The 16,895-nt window shown below is 35.8% G+C and overlaps 1 protein-coding gene across 2 annotated transcripts in view; it reads left to right on the top strand.

Moving 5' to 3' along the window:
* The window catches only part of FAM149B1 (family with sequence similarity 149 member B1), a 57,136-nt gene that overhangs the window by 7,432 nt on the left and 32,809 nt on the right, over nt 1–16,895 (top strand). For both annotated transcript variants that reach the window (XM_082854032.1, XM_082854033.1), the window contains exon 4: nt 16,362–16,504. In XM_082854032.1, coding sequence (XP_082710158.1) covers nt 16,362–16,504 — 143 coding nt within the window. The remainder of the gene's footprint in view (nt 1–16,361; nt 16,505–16,895) is intronic.

Genomic DNA, 16,895 nt, shown 5'->3' with positions numbered 1-16,895 from the left:
TTGTAAGGCATTGTAGGCCATGGTAAAGAATTTAAATTTTATCCTTACGTAATGATTTAATTAATTTGATGACTTATTTTGAGGTTTTAGTGTACTGACTATATATTTCAATCAGTTATCTCTATATTTTAATTAGTATCTCTTTATAAGTTATGAATGTCATACAAATGTTTCCCATTTCCCTTCTTTCCTTTTGGTATTTATTGTGTAACAGATTTTTTTAAAAAAATTCAAATATAACCATTTTACTTTTGACCTTAATTTCTTTGCTAGTCAGGATTTTATCTTTAGAAAGATGGAATATTATAATATTCTTCTTCATAGCTTTTTAATAGAATTTTGCGTGTTTAACTTTTTAACTCACCAGACTTTTAAAATAGTATCTGGTGTGAGGATAATTAAGTTCTTTTACTGTTGAACCTACTTTGTTTGAACAATTTTTCTACATTTGACTTAATATCTTAGGGTTTTCATGATATTTTAAAAATCTTGGAAAATCTATTAGTGTTCATTAAAAAACATGTATTATTTAGTATTTGTGTCCTCTTTGCTCTTTCAGATAAATTTTATTTTCCCTTGTATGAAATTTTATAAAATATTCATGAGGGATTTAATTGATATTGTATTACAACATTATATTAAATTAGGTGCAGGGAGAACTAAAATTTATTGAATATTTAATAGGTGCTAGGCTCTGTACTAATCGCTTTATAAACACATTTCAGTCATTTTGTACCTTAACTGAACTTAGTATTCTACCTAGAAATATAGTTTACTTAGATCTTCCTTTAATTTAATCCGCTTTATCATTTCATTATTTATTTTGAGTAAATCTCTTGTTGTAAGATACAACTGATATTAAAATTGAACTTAGTATTTAATTATACATTTTCCTTGCTTTTGAACTTAGGTGTTTTTGAGTTATCACTGGTATATAGGAATACAGTTTTCCCCCCAATTTAACTAATGGCCTACTACTTTGCCAAATATATTTATAATCATGCTGGCGTTTATATTCTTAGGTTTATTTCTTTTAAAATATTGTTTTAAAATTAACAAAGTTGGGGACTTCCCTGGTGGTCCAGTGGTTGAGACTTCGCCTTCCAATGTAGGGGGTGTGGGTTCGATCCCTGGTCAGGGAACTAGGATCCCACATGCCTCGGGGCCAAAAAACCAAAACATAAAACAGAGACAGTGTTGTAAGAAGTTCAATAAAGACTTTAAAAATGGTCCACATTAAAAAAAAAAAAAGTCTTAAAAAAATTAACAAAGTTATTATAATGATGTGAAGGAAGACTTTCCTTTTTTATTCTAATTATATCTATTATTTAAAGTTTTATAGTCAACAATCATAAAAATATCTAACCCAGTTCTATTCTATTTTAGTTTTATCTACTTCAGATTGATTTTTTTTTAAATAATCAAATAAGGTTTATTCTAGGAATACAAAGATGGGTCAATATCTATAAATGTATTAATATGTTTAACATCAGTGAATTAAAGGAAAAAATATGATCAAGCCAATAGATGTTAAAAAGATACTTGATAAAATTCAAAAACCATTCCTTATAAAAATTTTCAATTAGATAGGGAAGGAAACCCTTGAAACTTGATAATGACTATTTGTCAGTTAAATATCAGTTTAAATGGCAAAACACTAAAGCTGTTTCAGTTACAGCAAGGAACCAGACAGGGATTCTCTATTTACAAATTTAATTGATTCCTTTGCTAACTTTGTACATTTTAATTTTTACATAAAGCTTGTCATCATACACTCTATCCAGGGCTATTTGTTTTTCCACTTAACACTATCAATATATTTTGAAGAATATATTACATTATAGTATATTATAGTATATTCAAATATATATATTATTAAAAAATTAACTGTTCTTTGATGGCTGCATAGCCATTGCTATTACAAAAAAGTACTGCATTTATGACTCTGTACATATATTATTTTACATATATATGAACATATCTGAGGATAAGTTTCTAGAGGTTGAATGCTGCTCAAAAGATACATGCTTTTGTAATTTTGAAAGTTGTTACCAAATTGACCTCTGTAAAAGTTATGACAATCTGCAATCTCACCAGGAACATATGAAAGGGCCTATTTTCTTACACTCTTGACCAAAACAGTGAATTATCAAACTTTTTCATCTTTGCCAGAGTTTTAGTTTTTTTTATTTAAAGGTATCTGATGCAATGGGGTTGATTAGAAAAGAAAAGTTGCACACCTTACAGAAAACTGCATAACTTACATATTGGGTGTGCATGTGTGTGTGTGTGTGTGTATGTGTGTATGTGTGAAAACAGTATACAGATCAAGATATAGACAATCAGCATCCCACAAGGCTCCTAGATGCCCTCTCCCAACCCCAAAGATAACTACTGTTCTGACCTCTATCATCAGGTTTACTTGTTCTTGCCCTTCATATAAATGGAATCCTACAGTATGTATTTTTTATATCTGGCTTCTTTTGCCTAGAACTGTTTGAAAAGTTCATACATGATGTTGCACATATTTGTAGTCTGTGAATTGCCTATTAATATTTTCATACTCATTTATTATTTTATTTATCATTTTCATATTAGTAGGAGTTCTTTGTCTTTATTTTTAAATTTATTTTAACTTATTTTTTATTTATTTACATTTTGGCTGTGTTGGGTCTTCGTTGCTGTGCGCGAGCTTTCTCTAGTTGCAGTGAGTGGGGGCTACTCGTTGTTGTGGTGCGCGGGCTTCTCATTGCAGTGGCTTCTGTTGTGGAGCACGGCCTCTAGGCGTGCAGCCTTCAGTAGTTGTGGCATGAGGGCTCAGTAGTTGTGGCAAGGACACACTACATTACTAGAGGGCAAGAATCAAATTCAGGAAATTAACACTGATATATTGCTACCACCTAATCCATAGATCCCATTAAAGTTTCACTAGTTGTCCCAATGATATCCTTTATAGCAAAAGTTTATATCACATTGTCAAGTCTCTTTAGTCTCCCTCAATCTGGAACAGTTCTTGAGTCTATGATACGACAGAAATGAGCTTGTTTTTCTCATTGCATTCTATTAGGTGGCACATAATTCCATTTGTCCCATTATTAATGTTGTTCACTTTGATCACTTAATTAAGGTGATTTTCCTTTGCATTTGAAAGTATTTTATTGGGGATATATGTATACGTATAGCTGATTCACTTTGTTATAAAGCAGAAACTAAAACACCATTGTAAAGCAATTATACTCCAATAAAGATATTAAAAAAAAGTATTTTACGGGGCGGTACATTGAAATTATGTACCTACTATCCTGTTCCTCCTCAGACTTTCAATTTATGATTTACATCAGTGTAGACTCAAGGATTCCTATTTTGTTCTGTTAGTTATAATATATAATACATCATTATTTATCTTGAAGTTCCAATTGTCCCAGATTTGGCCCACAGAATTCCCTGCAAGCTGCTTCTGTGCCATTTTGACATGTTCCCATCCTTCTTTAAATATTTCCTTACTTTCTGGCACAAGATATCCAGGCTTATTTTGTACTTTCTTTGCCCCAACCCTGGAATCAGCCAATTCTTTAAGAAGCCCTGGTTCCTTTTATGCCATGTTTAGAAACAAAGATTTGGGTGCTAAGCGTGCTCATTGCTTTTTAGGTGTCACTTATTCCCAAACCCTCCCAGTGGACAGAACTAGGGAATATAAGTACTCCTCCTATCCCACTGTGAAATGACAAGGTTCATTCTAGTTTTTTCCTTTTCTAATTTGTAACTTCTTTCTCTGACAGTGATAAACGTGGCTTCCGTTATTCTTAATATATTTACTTATTTGATTAGTCCCCCTGAACATAACCAGTTCCCCACTAATCCACTGCCTCTTAACCTCTGCAAATGCTCTTCTCACTCCACATATGTTTCAACACCCTGTGCTGAGTCACTGACCCTTGCATTCTCACACCCAATGAATGATCTCCTCATCCCACTCAGAGTCAGACACCCAATGTTGTCCTTGCCTCCGAATAGGCACCTTCCTCAGGCTGCTTGGGCTATCACCCTGTGTGGGGCTGCCGACTCCCCACATGGTAACTTTCTTCTCCATTGTTGTTCCAACATTATAAGCTGGCTGCTCTCCCGCAAGGACATCCTCCTCATCTCACTTGTGCTCCATCACCCTGCAACAACCTGCTCCCCATGCAAACACCCACCGTGGCAGATTATATTTTCAAAAGTCATGCCAATATACATCCATCTGACATGCCCTTATTACAAGATACTGATATTCCTCCACTGAAGAGATAGGCTCTATGTTCTTTCCCTTTGAACCTGAATGGACTATTTAACTGCCTTAATCAGTAGAATGCAGTGAAAGTGATGCTGCATGATTTTTTAGGTTAGAAAGCAACACAGCTTCTGCCTGCCTCTTTCTGTTTCTCTCTCTCTGGATGCTTGACCTTGGAATTCAGCCACTATGTTGTGAGGAAGTTCAAACCACATGGAAAAGCCCATATAGAGAGAAACTGAAGCCCCCAGCTGAAAGCCAGCATCAATTGCTAGATATTTGAGTGAATGAACACTCAGATGCTTTCAGCTCTAAGCCTTTGAGCTTTTCAACTGATATCCCAGATGCTGTGGAGAAGAGACAAACCATTCCTGCTGTGAGCTATGTAAATTCCAGACACATGTAAACCTGCAAAGATAATACATAATTATTGCTATTTTGAGCCATTCAGTTTTGGAGTAATCTGGTACACTGCCAAAGTAATTAGAACACCCCTCTCACACTGCTCAGGGTCAGAAAAACTGCTTAGATGTTCTCTTTACCTCTCTTAGGCTCCTATCATACAACAGGCTGTCTTCCTACACAGACGCCGTCATTACTGTGCTTAGGTTCCAATATCTTATAACAGGCTGCCTTCCCAGGTTGATGCCTTCCTTATTCTGTTTTGGCTCTGAAACTCCATGTTGACTGTCTCTTGAGGCATTGGTTAACAGGCAGCCCATATCGATAATCCCTAAGAGAAAAGAAACTCATAAGGTAGGCAGGCCCCTGTTTACCCTGGCTCCCTGCCTGGGAATAATTTTCTGACTATGGAATTGTAAGATAGAGTCCAAACAAAGCACAGTGGTCCCATTTTGCTGAGTAACAGAGATCAGAGTTCAGGGCAGATGAAGCAGTTGGAATCTTTAGGACACAGGGAGATAAAGAACACCAGAAACTAAATAGGTGGGTAAATACAAAGTCTATATTTTTTAGTGATTTCTCTAAAGGATAACTGAATAAAGCAAAACATGTGCAAGATGGAGTTTATATTTGTAGAAGTAAAAGCTGAGACAAACATAGCTCAAAGGATGGGTGAATATAAATGGAATTATACTGTTATACGATTATTACATTTGTGAAGTGTCACGTATCAAGACAAGTGGGAAGTATGAAGAGGGAGGTGTGAAGTGGTAAAATATTGACTAACTAGACTTTGATAGGTTAAGAATGCACATTATTAGCCCTAGAGCAAGCATTAAAAAATTATAAGAAGAATAAGCTAAGATGCCAATAGGGGAAATAAAATGGAATACTAACAAATATTTGATTAACCTAGAATAAGACAGGAAAGGAAAAGAACAAGAAAGGCTCCCCCCCCCTGCAAAAAAAGGGACAAATGGAAAAGAAACAGCAAGATGGTAGACTACAACCCAACCATGTCAATAATTAAAACAAAAAAAATGGAATGGATAAAAAATGGATAAAACACAGAATGGATTAAAAAAAAAAACAAGACTCAACTATATACTATATGGAAGAGACGAACTCTAAATATAAAGACACAGATTGAAATTAAAAGGACAGAGAAAGTTATACTGTGCACACAATAGGCTTATATTAATATGAGACAAAATAAACTTCAAGACACAGAGTTGATTACTAGGAAAGAGGAATATTTTTTACAGATAAAAAGGCAGTTTGGGGGCTTCCCTGGTGGCACAGTGGTTAAGAATCCTCCTGTCAATGCAGGGGACATAGGTTCGAGCCCTGGTCTGGGAAGATCCCACATGCTGTGGAGCAACTAAGCCCATGTGCCACAACTACTGAGCCTGCGCTCTAGAGCTGCTACCCATAACTACTGAGCCCGCGTGCTGAAACTACTGAAGCCTGTGCACCTAGAGCCCATGCTCTGCAACAAAAGAAGCCACCGCAACAAGAAGACCGCACACCACAAGGAAGAGTAGCCCCCGCTCGCCACAACTAGAGAAAAGCCTGCACGCAGCAATGAAGACCCAGCGCAGCCAAAAAAAAAAAAAGGCAGTTTGGGGACATCCCTGGCAGTCCAGTGGTTAACGCTCCACACTTCTACTGCAGGAGGCACGGGTTCGACCCCTGGTCAGGGAACTAAGATCCTATATGCCATGCAGCCAAAAAAAAAAACTTTAAGAAAAAATGCTTGCATTCCTATACACTAATGACGAAAAATCAGCAAGAGAAACTAAGGAAACAATCCCATTTACCATTGCAACAAAAAGAATAAGATACCTAGGAATAAACATACCTAAGGAGGCAAAAGACTTGTACTCAGAAAACTATAAAACACTGATGAAAGAAATCAAAGATGATGTAAACAGATGGAGAAATATACCATGTTCTTGGATTGGAAGAATCAACACTGTGAAAATGACTATACTACCCAAAGCAATCTACAGATTCAATGCAATCCCTATCAAACTACCAATGGCATTTTTCACAGAAGTAGAACAAAAACTTTCACAATTTGTATGGAAACACAAAAGACCCCGAATAGCCAAAGCAATCTTGAGAAAGAAAAACGGAGCTGGAGGAATCAGGCTTCCTGACTTCAGACTATACTACAAAGCTACAGTAATCAAGACAGTATGGTACTGGCACAAATACAGAAATATAGATCAATGGAACAGGATAGAAAGCCCAGAGATAAACCCACGCACATATGGTCACCTTATTTTTGATAAAGGAGGCAAGAGTATACAATGGAGAAAAGACAGCCTCTTGAATAAGTGGTGCTGGGAAAACTGTACAGCTACATGTAAAAGAATGAAATTAGAACACTCCCTAACACCATACACAAAAATAAACTCAAAATGGATTAAAGACCTAAATGTAAGGCCAGACACTATAAAACTCTTAGAGGAAAACTTGGGCAGAACACTCTATAACATACATCACAGAAAGATCCTTTTTGACCCAACTCCTAGAGAAATGGAAATAAAAACAAAAATAAACAAGTGGGACCTAATGAAACTTAAAAGCTTTTGCATAGCAAGGAAACCATAAACAAGACCAAAAGACAACTCTCAGAATGGCAGAAACTATTTGCAAATGAAGCAACTGACGAAGGATTAATCTCCAAAATTTACAAGCAGCTCATGCAGCTCAATATCAAAAAAACAAACAACCCAATTAAAAAATGGGCAGAAGACCTAAATAGACATTTCTCCAAAGAAGATATACAGATTGCCAACAAACACATGAAAGGATGCTGAACATCACTAATCATTAGAGAAATGCAAATCAAAACCACAACGAGGTATCACCTCACACCAGTCAGAATGGCCGTCATCAAAAAATCTATAAACAATTAAATGCTGGAGAGGGTGTGGAGAAAAGGGAACCCTCTTGCAGTGTTGGTGGGAATGTAAACTGATACAGCCACTATGGAGAACAGTATGGAGGTTCCTTAAAAAAACTAAAAATAGAATTACCATATGACCCAGCAATCCCACTACCAGGCATATACCCTGAGCAAACCATAATTCAAATAGAGACATGTACTACAATGTTCATTGCAGCACTATTTACAATAGCCAGGACATGGAAGCAACGTAAGTGTCCATCGACAGATTGAGGCCGCTCTTCCTGGCTTACTGTCTCCTCACATGACCTTTCTCCTGGGCACAGGCACAGGTAGAGAGATCTCTGGTGTCTCTTCCTCTTCTTACAGGAACACTAATCCTATCAGATTAGTGCTCCACCCTTATGACCTCATTTTACCTTAATTTCCGACTTAAAGGCTTTATCTCCAAATAGAATCATGTTGCAGATTAGGGCTTCAGCATATGAATTTGAGGAGGACACAATTCAGTCCATAACAACGTATACCAGGAAGATGTAACAATTCTAAATAAGTAAGCATCTAAGTGAGTTCAAAATGTATGAAGAAACACTGATGAAACTAAAGAGAGGACTAGGTGAATCCACAATTATTGTTAGAGATTTTAGTTATTAATAAAACAATTAGAAAATCAGTAAAAACATAAAAGATCTTATGCTATACTGAACAAATGCAGAGTACATATCCTTCTCAAGAACATATGGAACGTTGACAAGGACAGACTGTATGGTGGGCCATAAAATATATCAGTATTGTTCAAAAGATTAAATCTGGGCTTCCCTGGTGGCGCAGTGGTTGAGAGTCCGCCTGCTGATGCAGGGGACACGGGTTTGTGCCCCAGTCCGGGAAGATCCCACATGCCACGGAGCGGCTGCGTCCGTGAGCCATGGCCGCTGAGCCTGCGTGTCCAGAGCCTGTGCTCTGCAATGGGAGAGGCCACAACAGTGAGAGGCCCGTGTACCGCAAAAAAAAAAAAAAAAATTCAAATTTACGGATGCAGCTAAAGTAGTTCTTATAAAGACATTTATACCTTTAAATACCTATTTTAGAAAAAGAAGAGAGCTTTAAAATGAGTAACCTAAGTTTCTACCTTAAGATGCTAGGAAAGAAGAGTAAATTAAATCCAAAGTAGAATGAAAGAATTAAAAGCATAATTAATCAAATAGAAAATAGGTAAATAAAAGAGAAAATGAACAAGTCCAAGAGTTGATTCTTTGGAAAGATTAATAATTAATAAGCCCTCTAGTGATACTAGTCAAGGAAAAGCAATAAAATGCAAATTACAAATATCAGGAATGAAAGAGATGTCACTACAAATTCTACAGACATTAAAAGAATATTAACAGAATAATATATATAATTTTATGCCAATAAATTCCATAACTCAGATGAAATGGACAAATTCCTCAAAAATCTGAATAGTTGTAAAACTTTTAAACTAAATCAAGCAACTCTCACAGAGAAAGCTCTAGGCTTAGGTGGAAGAACATACATTTGTGGAAGAAATAACAGTCACACAAACTTTTCCCCAAAACAGGAGCATTTTCAATTCACTTTATGGGTCAGCATAATATTGATGCCAAAACCTGACAAAGACAATATAATAAAAGAAAATTATGAGATGGGACTTCTAAATAGTGTGGCAGAGTGAGTAGCTTGACAAATCTTCCCCAAAAGCAACAATAAACTGGATATAATTGTCTAAAGCAATCATTTCAGGATTCTGAAAATTGACTAAAGGTACACAGCAAATGGAGTAGCAGTTATTCATGAAAATCAATAGAACTTTGAGTTAGGAACAATAAGAGTCTGTTCAACTTTAAAGGGACAAACTATGAAAACTAGCAGCTTCACCACCAGAGAGGGCTCAATAGATTTGGAATGGAACTTGGATGAACTCTAAGTTCAATAGCATTGTCAACAACAGTAGCACATTCGGTAGCATATGAACAAGGAAAAACAATGGCTCAGATAGTCTGAGGTTTCAATACTAGCTAGGGCAAAAAATGGATTGGCAGACTATCCAGAAATTTATTAAGGAGGTCTGGGAAATAAGTCGTAGGAGGCCCTAATAAACTCTCCACATATCCATGCAGGAGAGACCAGAGAGGGCCCAAACTATGCACACACAAATGGCTGACTATGAGTCAGCACACAAATGCAAAGGAGATGCGACGGCACAGAAATTAAGAGCCAAGGCAGCCATTAAAAACTGCTTGAATTTGAACACAAAGTAAACTTTAAGACATAAAATACTACTAGAAACAAAAGGACATCTCCATAATGATAAAAAGGCCAATTCTTTAGGAAAATAAAGTAGTTATAAATGTATACACATCTAACAACGAAGCCTTAAAGCATATGAAGCAAACTACAGAATTTAAAAGAGAAATGGGAAACATAACAGTTGTAGCTGGAGACTTCAATACCCCACTCTCAATACTTGATAGAACAACTAAACAGAAGACCAGCAAGGATATTGAAGACTTGAACGGTGCTATCAACCAACTTGACCTAATTGATTCTATCCAATGACAGCAGAATATATAATCTTCAAGCATACAAAAAACAAGTTTCATAAATCTAAAAGGATTGAAATTGTACTAGGTATGTTCTCCAACCATGTTGGAATTAAGTTAGAAATCAACAATGGATATAAATTTGGGATATCCCCAAGTATTTGAAAATTAAACACTGTTCTTTTAAATAACTGATGGGTTAAAGAACAATCTACAAGGGAAGTTAGAAAATATTTTCAATTGAATGAAAATGGAAAAGCAGAATATCAAAATTTATAAGACATAACTAAAGTGGTGCTTAGAGGGAAACTTACAGCTTTAAATACCTATAGAAAAAGAAATCAAGCTTATAGACACGGAACAGATTGGTGATGACGGAGGTGGGGTTGCGGGGTTGGGTGAAATGGGTGAAGCATGTCAAAAGGTACAAACTTCCAGTTATAAAATAAATAAATCATGGGGATGTAATGTACAGCATGGTGACTATAGTTAATAATACTGTATTACATATTTGAGAGTTGCTAAGAGAAAAGATCTTAAAAATTCTCATCATAAGGAAAAAACTTCTGTAACTATGTATGGTGATGTGCTATGGAGATCAATTCACCAAATATACAAATATTGAATCATTATGTTATGAAACTAACATAATGTTGTATGTCAATTATACCTCAACAGAACAAAAGTGCCTACAGAAAAATGGAGCATACTGAATCAATAACATAAGCTTCCACCTTAAGAAACTAAAATAGACCAAATTAAATCCAAAGGAAGCAGAAGGAAGGAAATAAAATAATACAGATGAGAGTAGAAATTAATGAAACAAGAAACAGAAAAACAATAGAGAAACTCAATAAAGTCAAAGTTCTTTGAAGAGTCAACAAAATTGATAAGTCTTTAGCTACTTTGACCAAGAAAAAAGATGACATAAATGAACAAGATTAGAAATAAAAGTGAGGACATAACTGTTGACCTTACAGAAAGTAAAAGGACTAGGGAAATATAATAAGCAGCTTCATGTCAAGAAATTAGATAACTTAGATATAACAGGTAAATTTCTAGGAAGACACAATTACCAAACTGACTCAAAAAGACATTAATAATCCATACAGATATATATTAATTAAAGAAATTAAATAAGTAATTTAAAATCTTCCTACAAAGAAAAGCCCAGGCACAGATGGCTTTACTGGTAAATTCTACCAAATATTCAAAGAATAAATAATAACCATCTTTCATAAACCCTTTCAGAAAATAGAGGAAGAGACACTTCCCAACTCATTCAGTGAAGCTAATATTACCCTGATACCAAAGCCAGACAAAGACACCAGAAGAAAAGAATTCTGTATGTAAAAAATTCTCAGGAATTCACAAAATGAACAAACAGAACTGCTTAGCACCAATACATGAGTTTAACAAGGCCACAAGATACAAGGTCAGTATAAAAACGTCAACTGTATTTCTATATATGCTTAAATATTTAAAGAAGAAATAATACCAATCTTTCAGAAAAGAGGGAATGGTTCCTAAATCATCCTATGAGGCCATCCTATAACACCATAGTCAGACAAAGGCATCACATGAAGAGAAAACTGCACATTAATATTCCTCTTGAAATTATACAAAAAACTTTAAATTATTAGCAAACCTAATTTAGCAACATAAAGGGATTATTTACCCTGAGTGGGATTTATCCACGAATGCACAGCTGGTTCAACATCAGAAAATTAAATTAATACATGATAGTAATGTGAAAAACTGACATGATTATCTCAATAGACACTTTGAAAAAGCATATGATAAAATCCAACACCCACTCATGATAAAAACTCTCACAAAACTAGAAAATAAAAGGGAACTTCATCAACCTGACAAAAGGCACCTAAAGCTAATAGTGTATGTAATGGGAAAAGACTGAATATTTTCCTCTTCAGATCAGAACAAGATAAAGATGTCCATTCTTGCCACCTTTATTCAGCTGTATTGGAGGTTCTAGTCAGTGCAATAGACCAAAATAAGGAAGTAAAAGCCATCCACAGTGGAAAGGAATAAGTTAAACTATCTTCATTCACAGATGACATGATGTAGAAAATCCTAAAACTTTCCCTCCGCCCCCACCCCAACTCCATCTACTAGAACTAAGAAATGAGTTCAGGATGGTCACAGTATATCAGATCAATTTACAAAAATCAATTGTAAATGTGGTATATTTATGTAATGTAATATTATTTAGCTATAAAAAGGAAAGAAATACTAATACATGCTACACTATGGATGAACCTTGAAAACATGCTAAGTAAAAGAAGCCAGATACAAAAGGCCACATGTTACATGGTTTCATACATATGAAATATCCAGAGGAGCAAATCTAAAGAGACAGAAAGTAGATCAGTAGTGGGCAGGGGCTGGGCAGAGAGAGGAATGGAGAGTGATGGCTAATGGAGCCAGGGTTTCTTTTGGGGTGAAAATGTTCTAGAATTAGATAGTTGTGATGGTTGCACAACTGTGCATATGCTACAAACCACTGGGAATACACTAAAACCACTAAATTTTACACTTTCAAAGGATGAATTTCATCGTATGGGAATTGTATCTAAATTTTTAAAACCTATTGTATTTCTACACATTAGTAATGTATAATCTAAAAGTGAAAATTAAATTCAATTCACAAAGAACAAAAAATTGTTAGGGATAAACTTAATGAAAGGAGAACAAGACTTATACACTGAAAAATTTAAAACATTGCTGAGAAGAAGGAAATATAAACAAATAAGAGACATTCCATGTTCATGGATTGGACGACTAAATACTGAGATGGCATTTCTCCCCAAATTGATCTATATATCCAATGCATTCCCTATTCAAATCCCATCAGGCTTTTTGTAGAAACTGATAAGCTGATCCATATTGACATGGAATTGCAAAAGACCCAGATTAGTCAAAACAATTTTGAAAAAGAAGACATGGACTTCCCTGGTGGTGCAGTGGTTAAGAATCCGCCTGCCAATGCAGGGGACACGGGCTCGAGCCCTGGTCTGGGAAGATCCCACATGCCACAGAGCAACTAAGCCCGTGCGCCACAACTACTGAGCCCGCGAGCCACAACTACTGAAGCCCACGTGCCTAGAGCCCATGCTCTGAAACGAGAAGCCACCACAATGAGAAGCCTGCGCACCACAATGAAGAGTAGCCCCCGCTCGCCACAACTAGAGAAACCCTGCACACAGCAACAAAGACCCAACTCAGCCAAAAATAAATAATAAAGTAAATTAATTAATTTATAAAAGAAGACAGAGAACTTACTCTATCACATTTCAAACTTAATGGTACAGTAATCAAAACAGTATGGTAATGGCATAAGGATAGGCCTATAATTCAATGGCACAGAATAGAGAATCTAGAAATAAACTCATATTTATGGTCAATTGACTTTTAGTGATGACAATTCAACAGGGAAAGGATATTTTTTCCAATAAATGTTGCTGGGACAATTGGATATCCATATGCAAATTGGATGAATTCAGACCCTTACCTTACATCATACAGAAAACTTACTCAAATTAATTATAAATTTAAATGTAAGTGCAAAAACTGTCATTCTATTTTTTTTTAATTAATTAATTTATTTTTGGCTGTGTTGGGTCTTTGTTGCTGCGCGTGGGCTTTCTTTTTTAGTTGCGGTGAACAGGGGCTACTCTTCATTGCCGTGTGCGGGCCTCTCATTGCGGTGGCCTCTCTCGTCACGGAGCACCGGCTCTAGGCGCGCGGGCTCTAGAGCGCAGGCTCAGTAGTTGTGGTGCAGGGGCCTAGCTGCTCTGCAGCATGTGGGATCTTCCCAAACCAGGGCTCGAACCCGTGTCCCCTGCATTGGCAGGCGGATTCCTAACCATTGCGCCACCAGGGAAGCCCCCGTCATTCTTTTAGAAGAAAACGTATGAGAAAACCTGCAAGACTCTGGATTAGGCAATGAATTCATAGATATGACACAACAAAAGCACAAGCCTAAAAAAATGGATAAATTTGACTCCATCAAAATTAAAATCTTTTGTGCTCCCAAATACACTATCAAGAAAATGAAAGAACAAGCCACAGACTGGGAGAGAATATTTGCAATACATATATCTGACAAAGGTCTTGCATCCAAAACTTAAAACTCCATATGAAGGAGATAAATAGACCAGTTGAAAACAAATGAGCAAAAAGCTTGGACACTCTGTAAAAGAAAACATATGAATGGCCAAGTAGCATATAGAAAGATGCTCAATATCATTATCATCAAGGAAATGCAAATTTAAAACGGTCATGATACACACTCACTAAAATAGCTAAAACTAAAAAGACTGACAATACCTAGTATTAGCCAGGATGTGGAGCATATTTAATGCTCACACATTTCTTGTGGGAGTGCTAACCTGTACATTTATTCTGTGATACAGTTTTAGTAGTTTATTTTAACATTAAACATCCACTCATTATAAGACCAGTAATTCTACTGCTAGGTATTTATCTGAGAGAAATAAAAATATATGTCCAGAAAAAGATTTGTGCATGAATGTTCATATATTTACTCATAATAAAAAATATTGTAAATAATGCAAATGTCCCTCAACAGAGAATGGATAAACAAATCGTGGCATATTCTTACAACGCAATACTATGTAGTGAATGTAATGTAATGAATACTAACACATGCAACAACATCGGTGAACCTCAAAAACATTCTGCTGAAAAACATTCCACCTCTCTCACTGAATCCGTCATCAAGTTTTGTGTATTTTATCCTCACAATGTATCTCATGTCTTTTTTTCTCCTTTTCTTTTTTCTTTTTAAAAATTGAGATATAGTTGACATATAACATTGCATTACTTTTAGGTATACAGAGTAATAATTTGATATATGTATATAATGCAAAACACAAAAAAGTACATCCTGCATGATCCTGGTTATATGAAGTTCTGTAACAGACAAAACTAATTTATAGTGCTATAAATCAGATCAATGGTTTCATGACATGGGGAACAGGAAACTTCAGTTGCACAGGAGTATGAGGGAACATTCTGGGGTATCAGAAATGTTCTTCTACATCTGGAAAACAATGGTGGTTACTTGGGTGAATACCTTTGTCAAATGTCATTGTGCTGTAGATACTTGAAATGTTATTGTATGTAAACTATTCCTCAATAAGGTTTATTAAACTTTCTAAATACTCAAAGAGTTAAGGGATAAGATAGCATCCATTAAAATTATTGGAGGTTTTAAAACAAAGCAGGTAGAGATTTTAATTTAAGAAAAGACAGATATGAAAATTCAGTTTAAAATCTTAGACATGAATAGCATTTGAAATATCTGAGTAGATAACTGGACATAACTACTATATGTAAACTGGACCCAGTGAAACAGAATAGTAGTGAATTGAATGAGAGAACTAAGAAAATCACCTAGGGGCTTCCCCGGTGGCGCAGTGGTTGAGAGTCCGCCTGCCGATGCAGGGAACATGGGTTCGTGCCTCGGTCTGGGAAGATCCCACATGCTGCGGAGCGGCTGGGCCCGTGAGCCATGGCCGCTGAGCCTGCACGTCCGGAGCCTGTGTTCCGCAATGGGAGAGGCTACAACAGTGAGAGGCCCGCGTACCGCAAAAAGAAAAAAAGGTGTAACTTTTCTTCCATCAGAATGTAAAAGGGAACATAAAAACAGATGAAGTAGAGAGTAAGCAGAGAATCAGATAACATGATCAGATTCACATTTTATAGCCATCCTTTTGGCTGCTACAAAAGGATAAATTATAGGGCAAAGATTTAATGTAAACTGTCAGGTGAAAAATGCAGACTACAAAGTAATATATATATGGGATTGACTGTCTACCTTACGCTCTAAAAAGAATACTGGAACCAAGCAACTATAATAAAATTAACAATCATTATCTTTGAGTGGTAGAATTATTGGTAATTTTTATCTTTCTTTATACTTTTCTGGATATTTTTGATGAAGAAAATGTTACTTTAAAAACGTAGATATTTCCACAAATTTTCTTTAAATAGGAATAGGGAGGCCATCTGAATATTGTAAGATCCCAAAACTCACTAACTTAACTTTTCTTTCACACAAGTGGACTAAATATTGAAAATAAAACAGAATCTGATTGCTTTCAACCTTTATGATTATTAACAGAGATTGAAGCTCATCTAAATATTTTGGGGTGATAATTTCTTTTAGGAACTTGATCAAAATGCCACTGAAAAAGTCCACGCAATGTTCACAGCCATTGACGAGCTCTTGTATGAGCAGAAGTTGAGTGTACATATTAAAAGTCTACAAGAAGAGTGCCAACAGTGGACATGTAGCTTTCCTCACCTCAGGTATTGGAGCCCTTGTATATTCATGGCTAATACTAAAATTTGAAGAGCAGATTTCCAAGAAAGCTTGTATTCTGAAATCTCTATGGGCATAGATTTATATAAATGAGGCAATGTGGTATAAAGCCTCAGATGACAGAAAACTCATGTTGATGGAAGTTTCTCAGAGTTTTCATAACTACCTATATTGTCCTAATCAAGTAAAAACAGCTTCTATACCAGTAACTGTGATCTGTGTACTATGGCTGTCCAAACAGCCTTGCTTTTGAACAAGAGGGTCAGAAAATGTATTTGATTACACTGTTGTCTATAAGTAAATTCTTATGCATGTATACTTGAAAGCAAACATAGGCTATTAGGAAGCTTTCCTTAGAAACCGCATTAGTGCACTTAC

The sequence above is a fragment of the Leucopleurus acutus genome (genome assembly GCF_964270905.1).
Source record: "Leucopleurus acutus genome assembly, chromosome: 14".
Taxonomy (NCBI): domain Eukaryota; kingdom Metazoa; phylum Chordata; class Mammalia; order Artiodactyla; family Delphinidae; genus Leucopleurus; species Leucopleurus acutus.
Note: the sequence above shows the minus strand (reverse complement) of the source record. Positions and strands in the feature narration are given on the sequence as shown.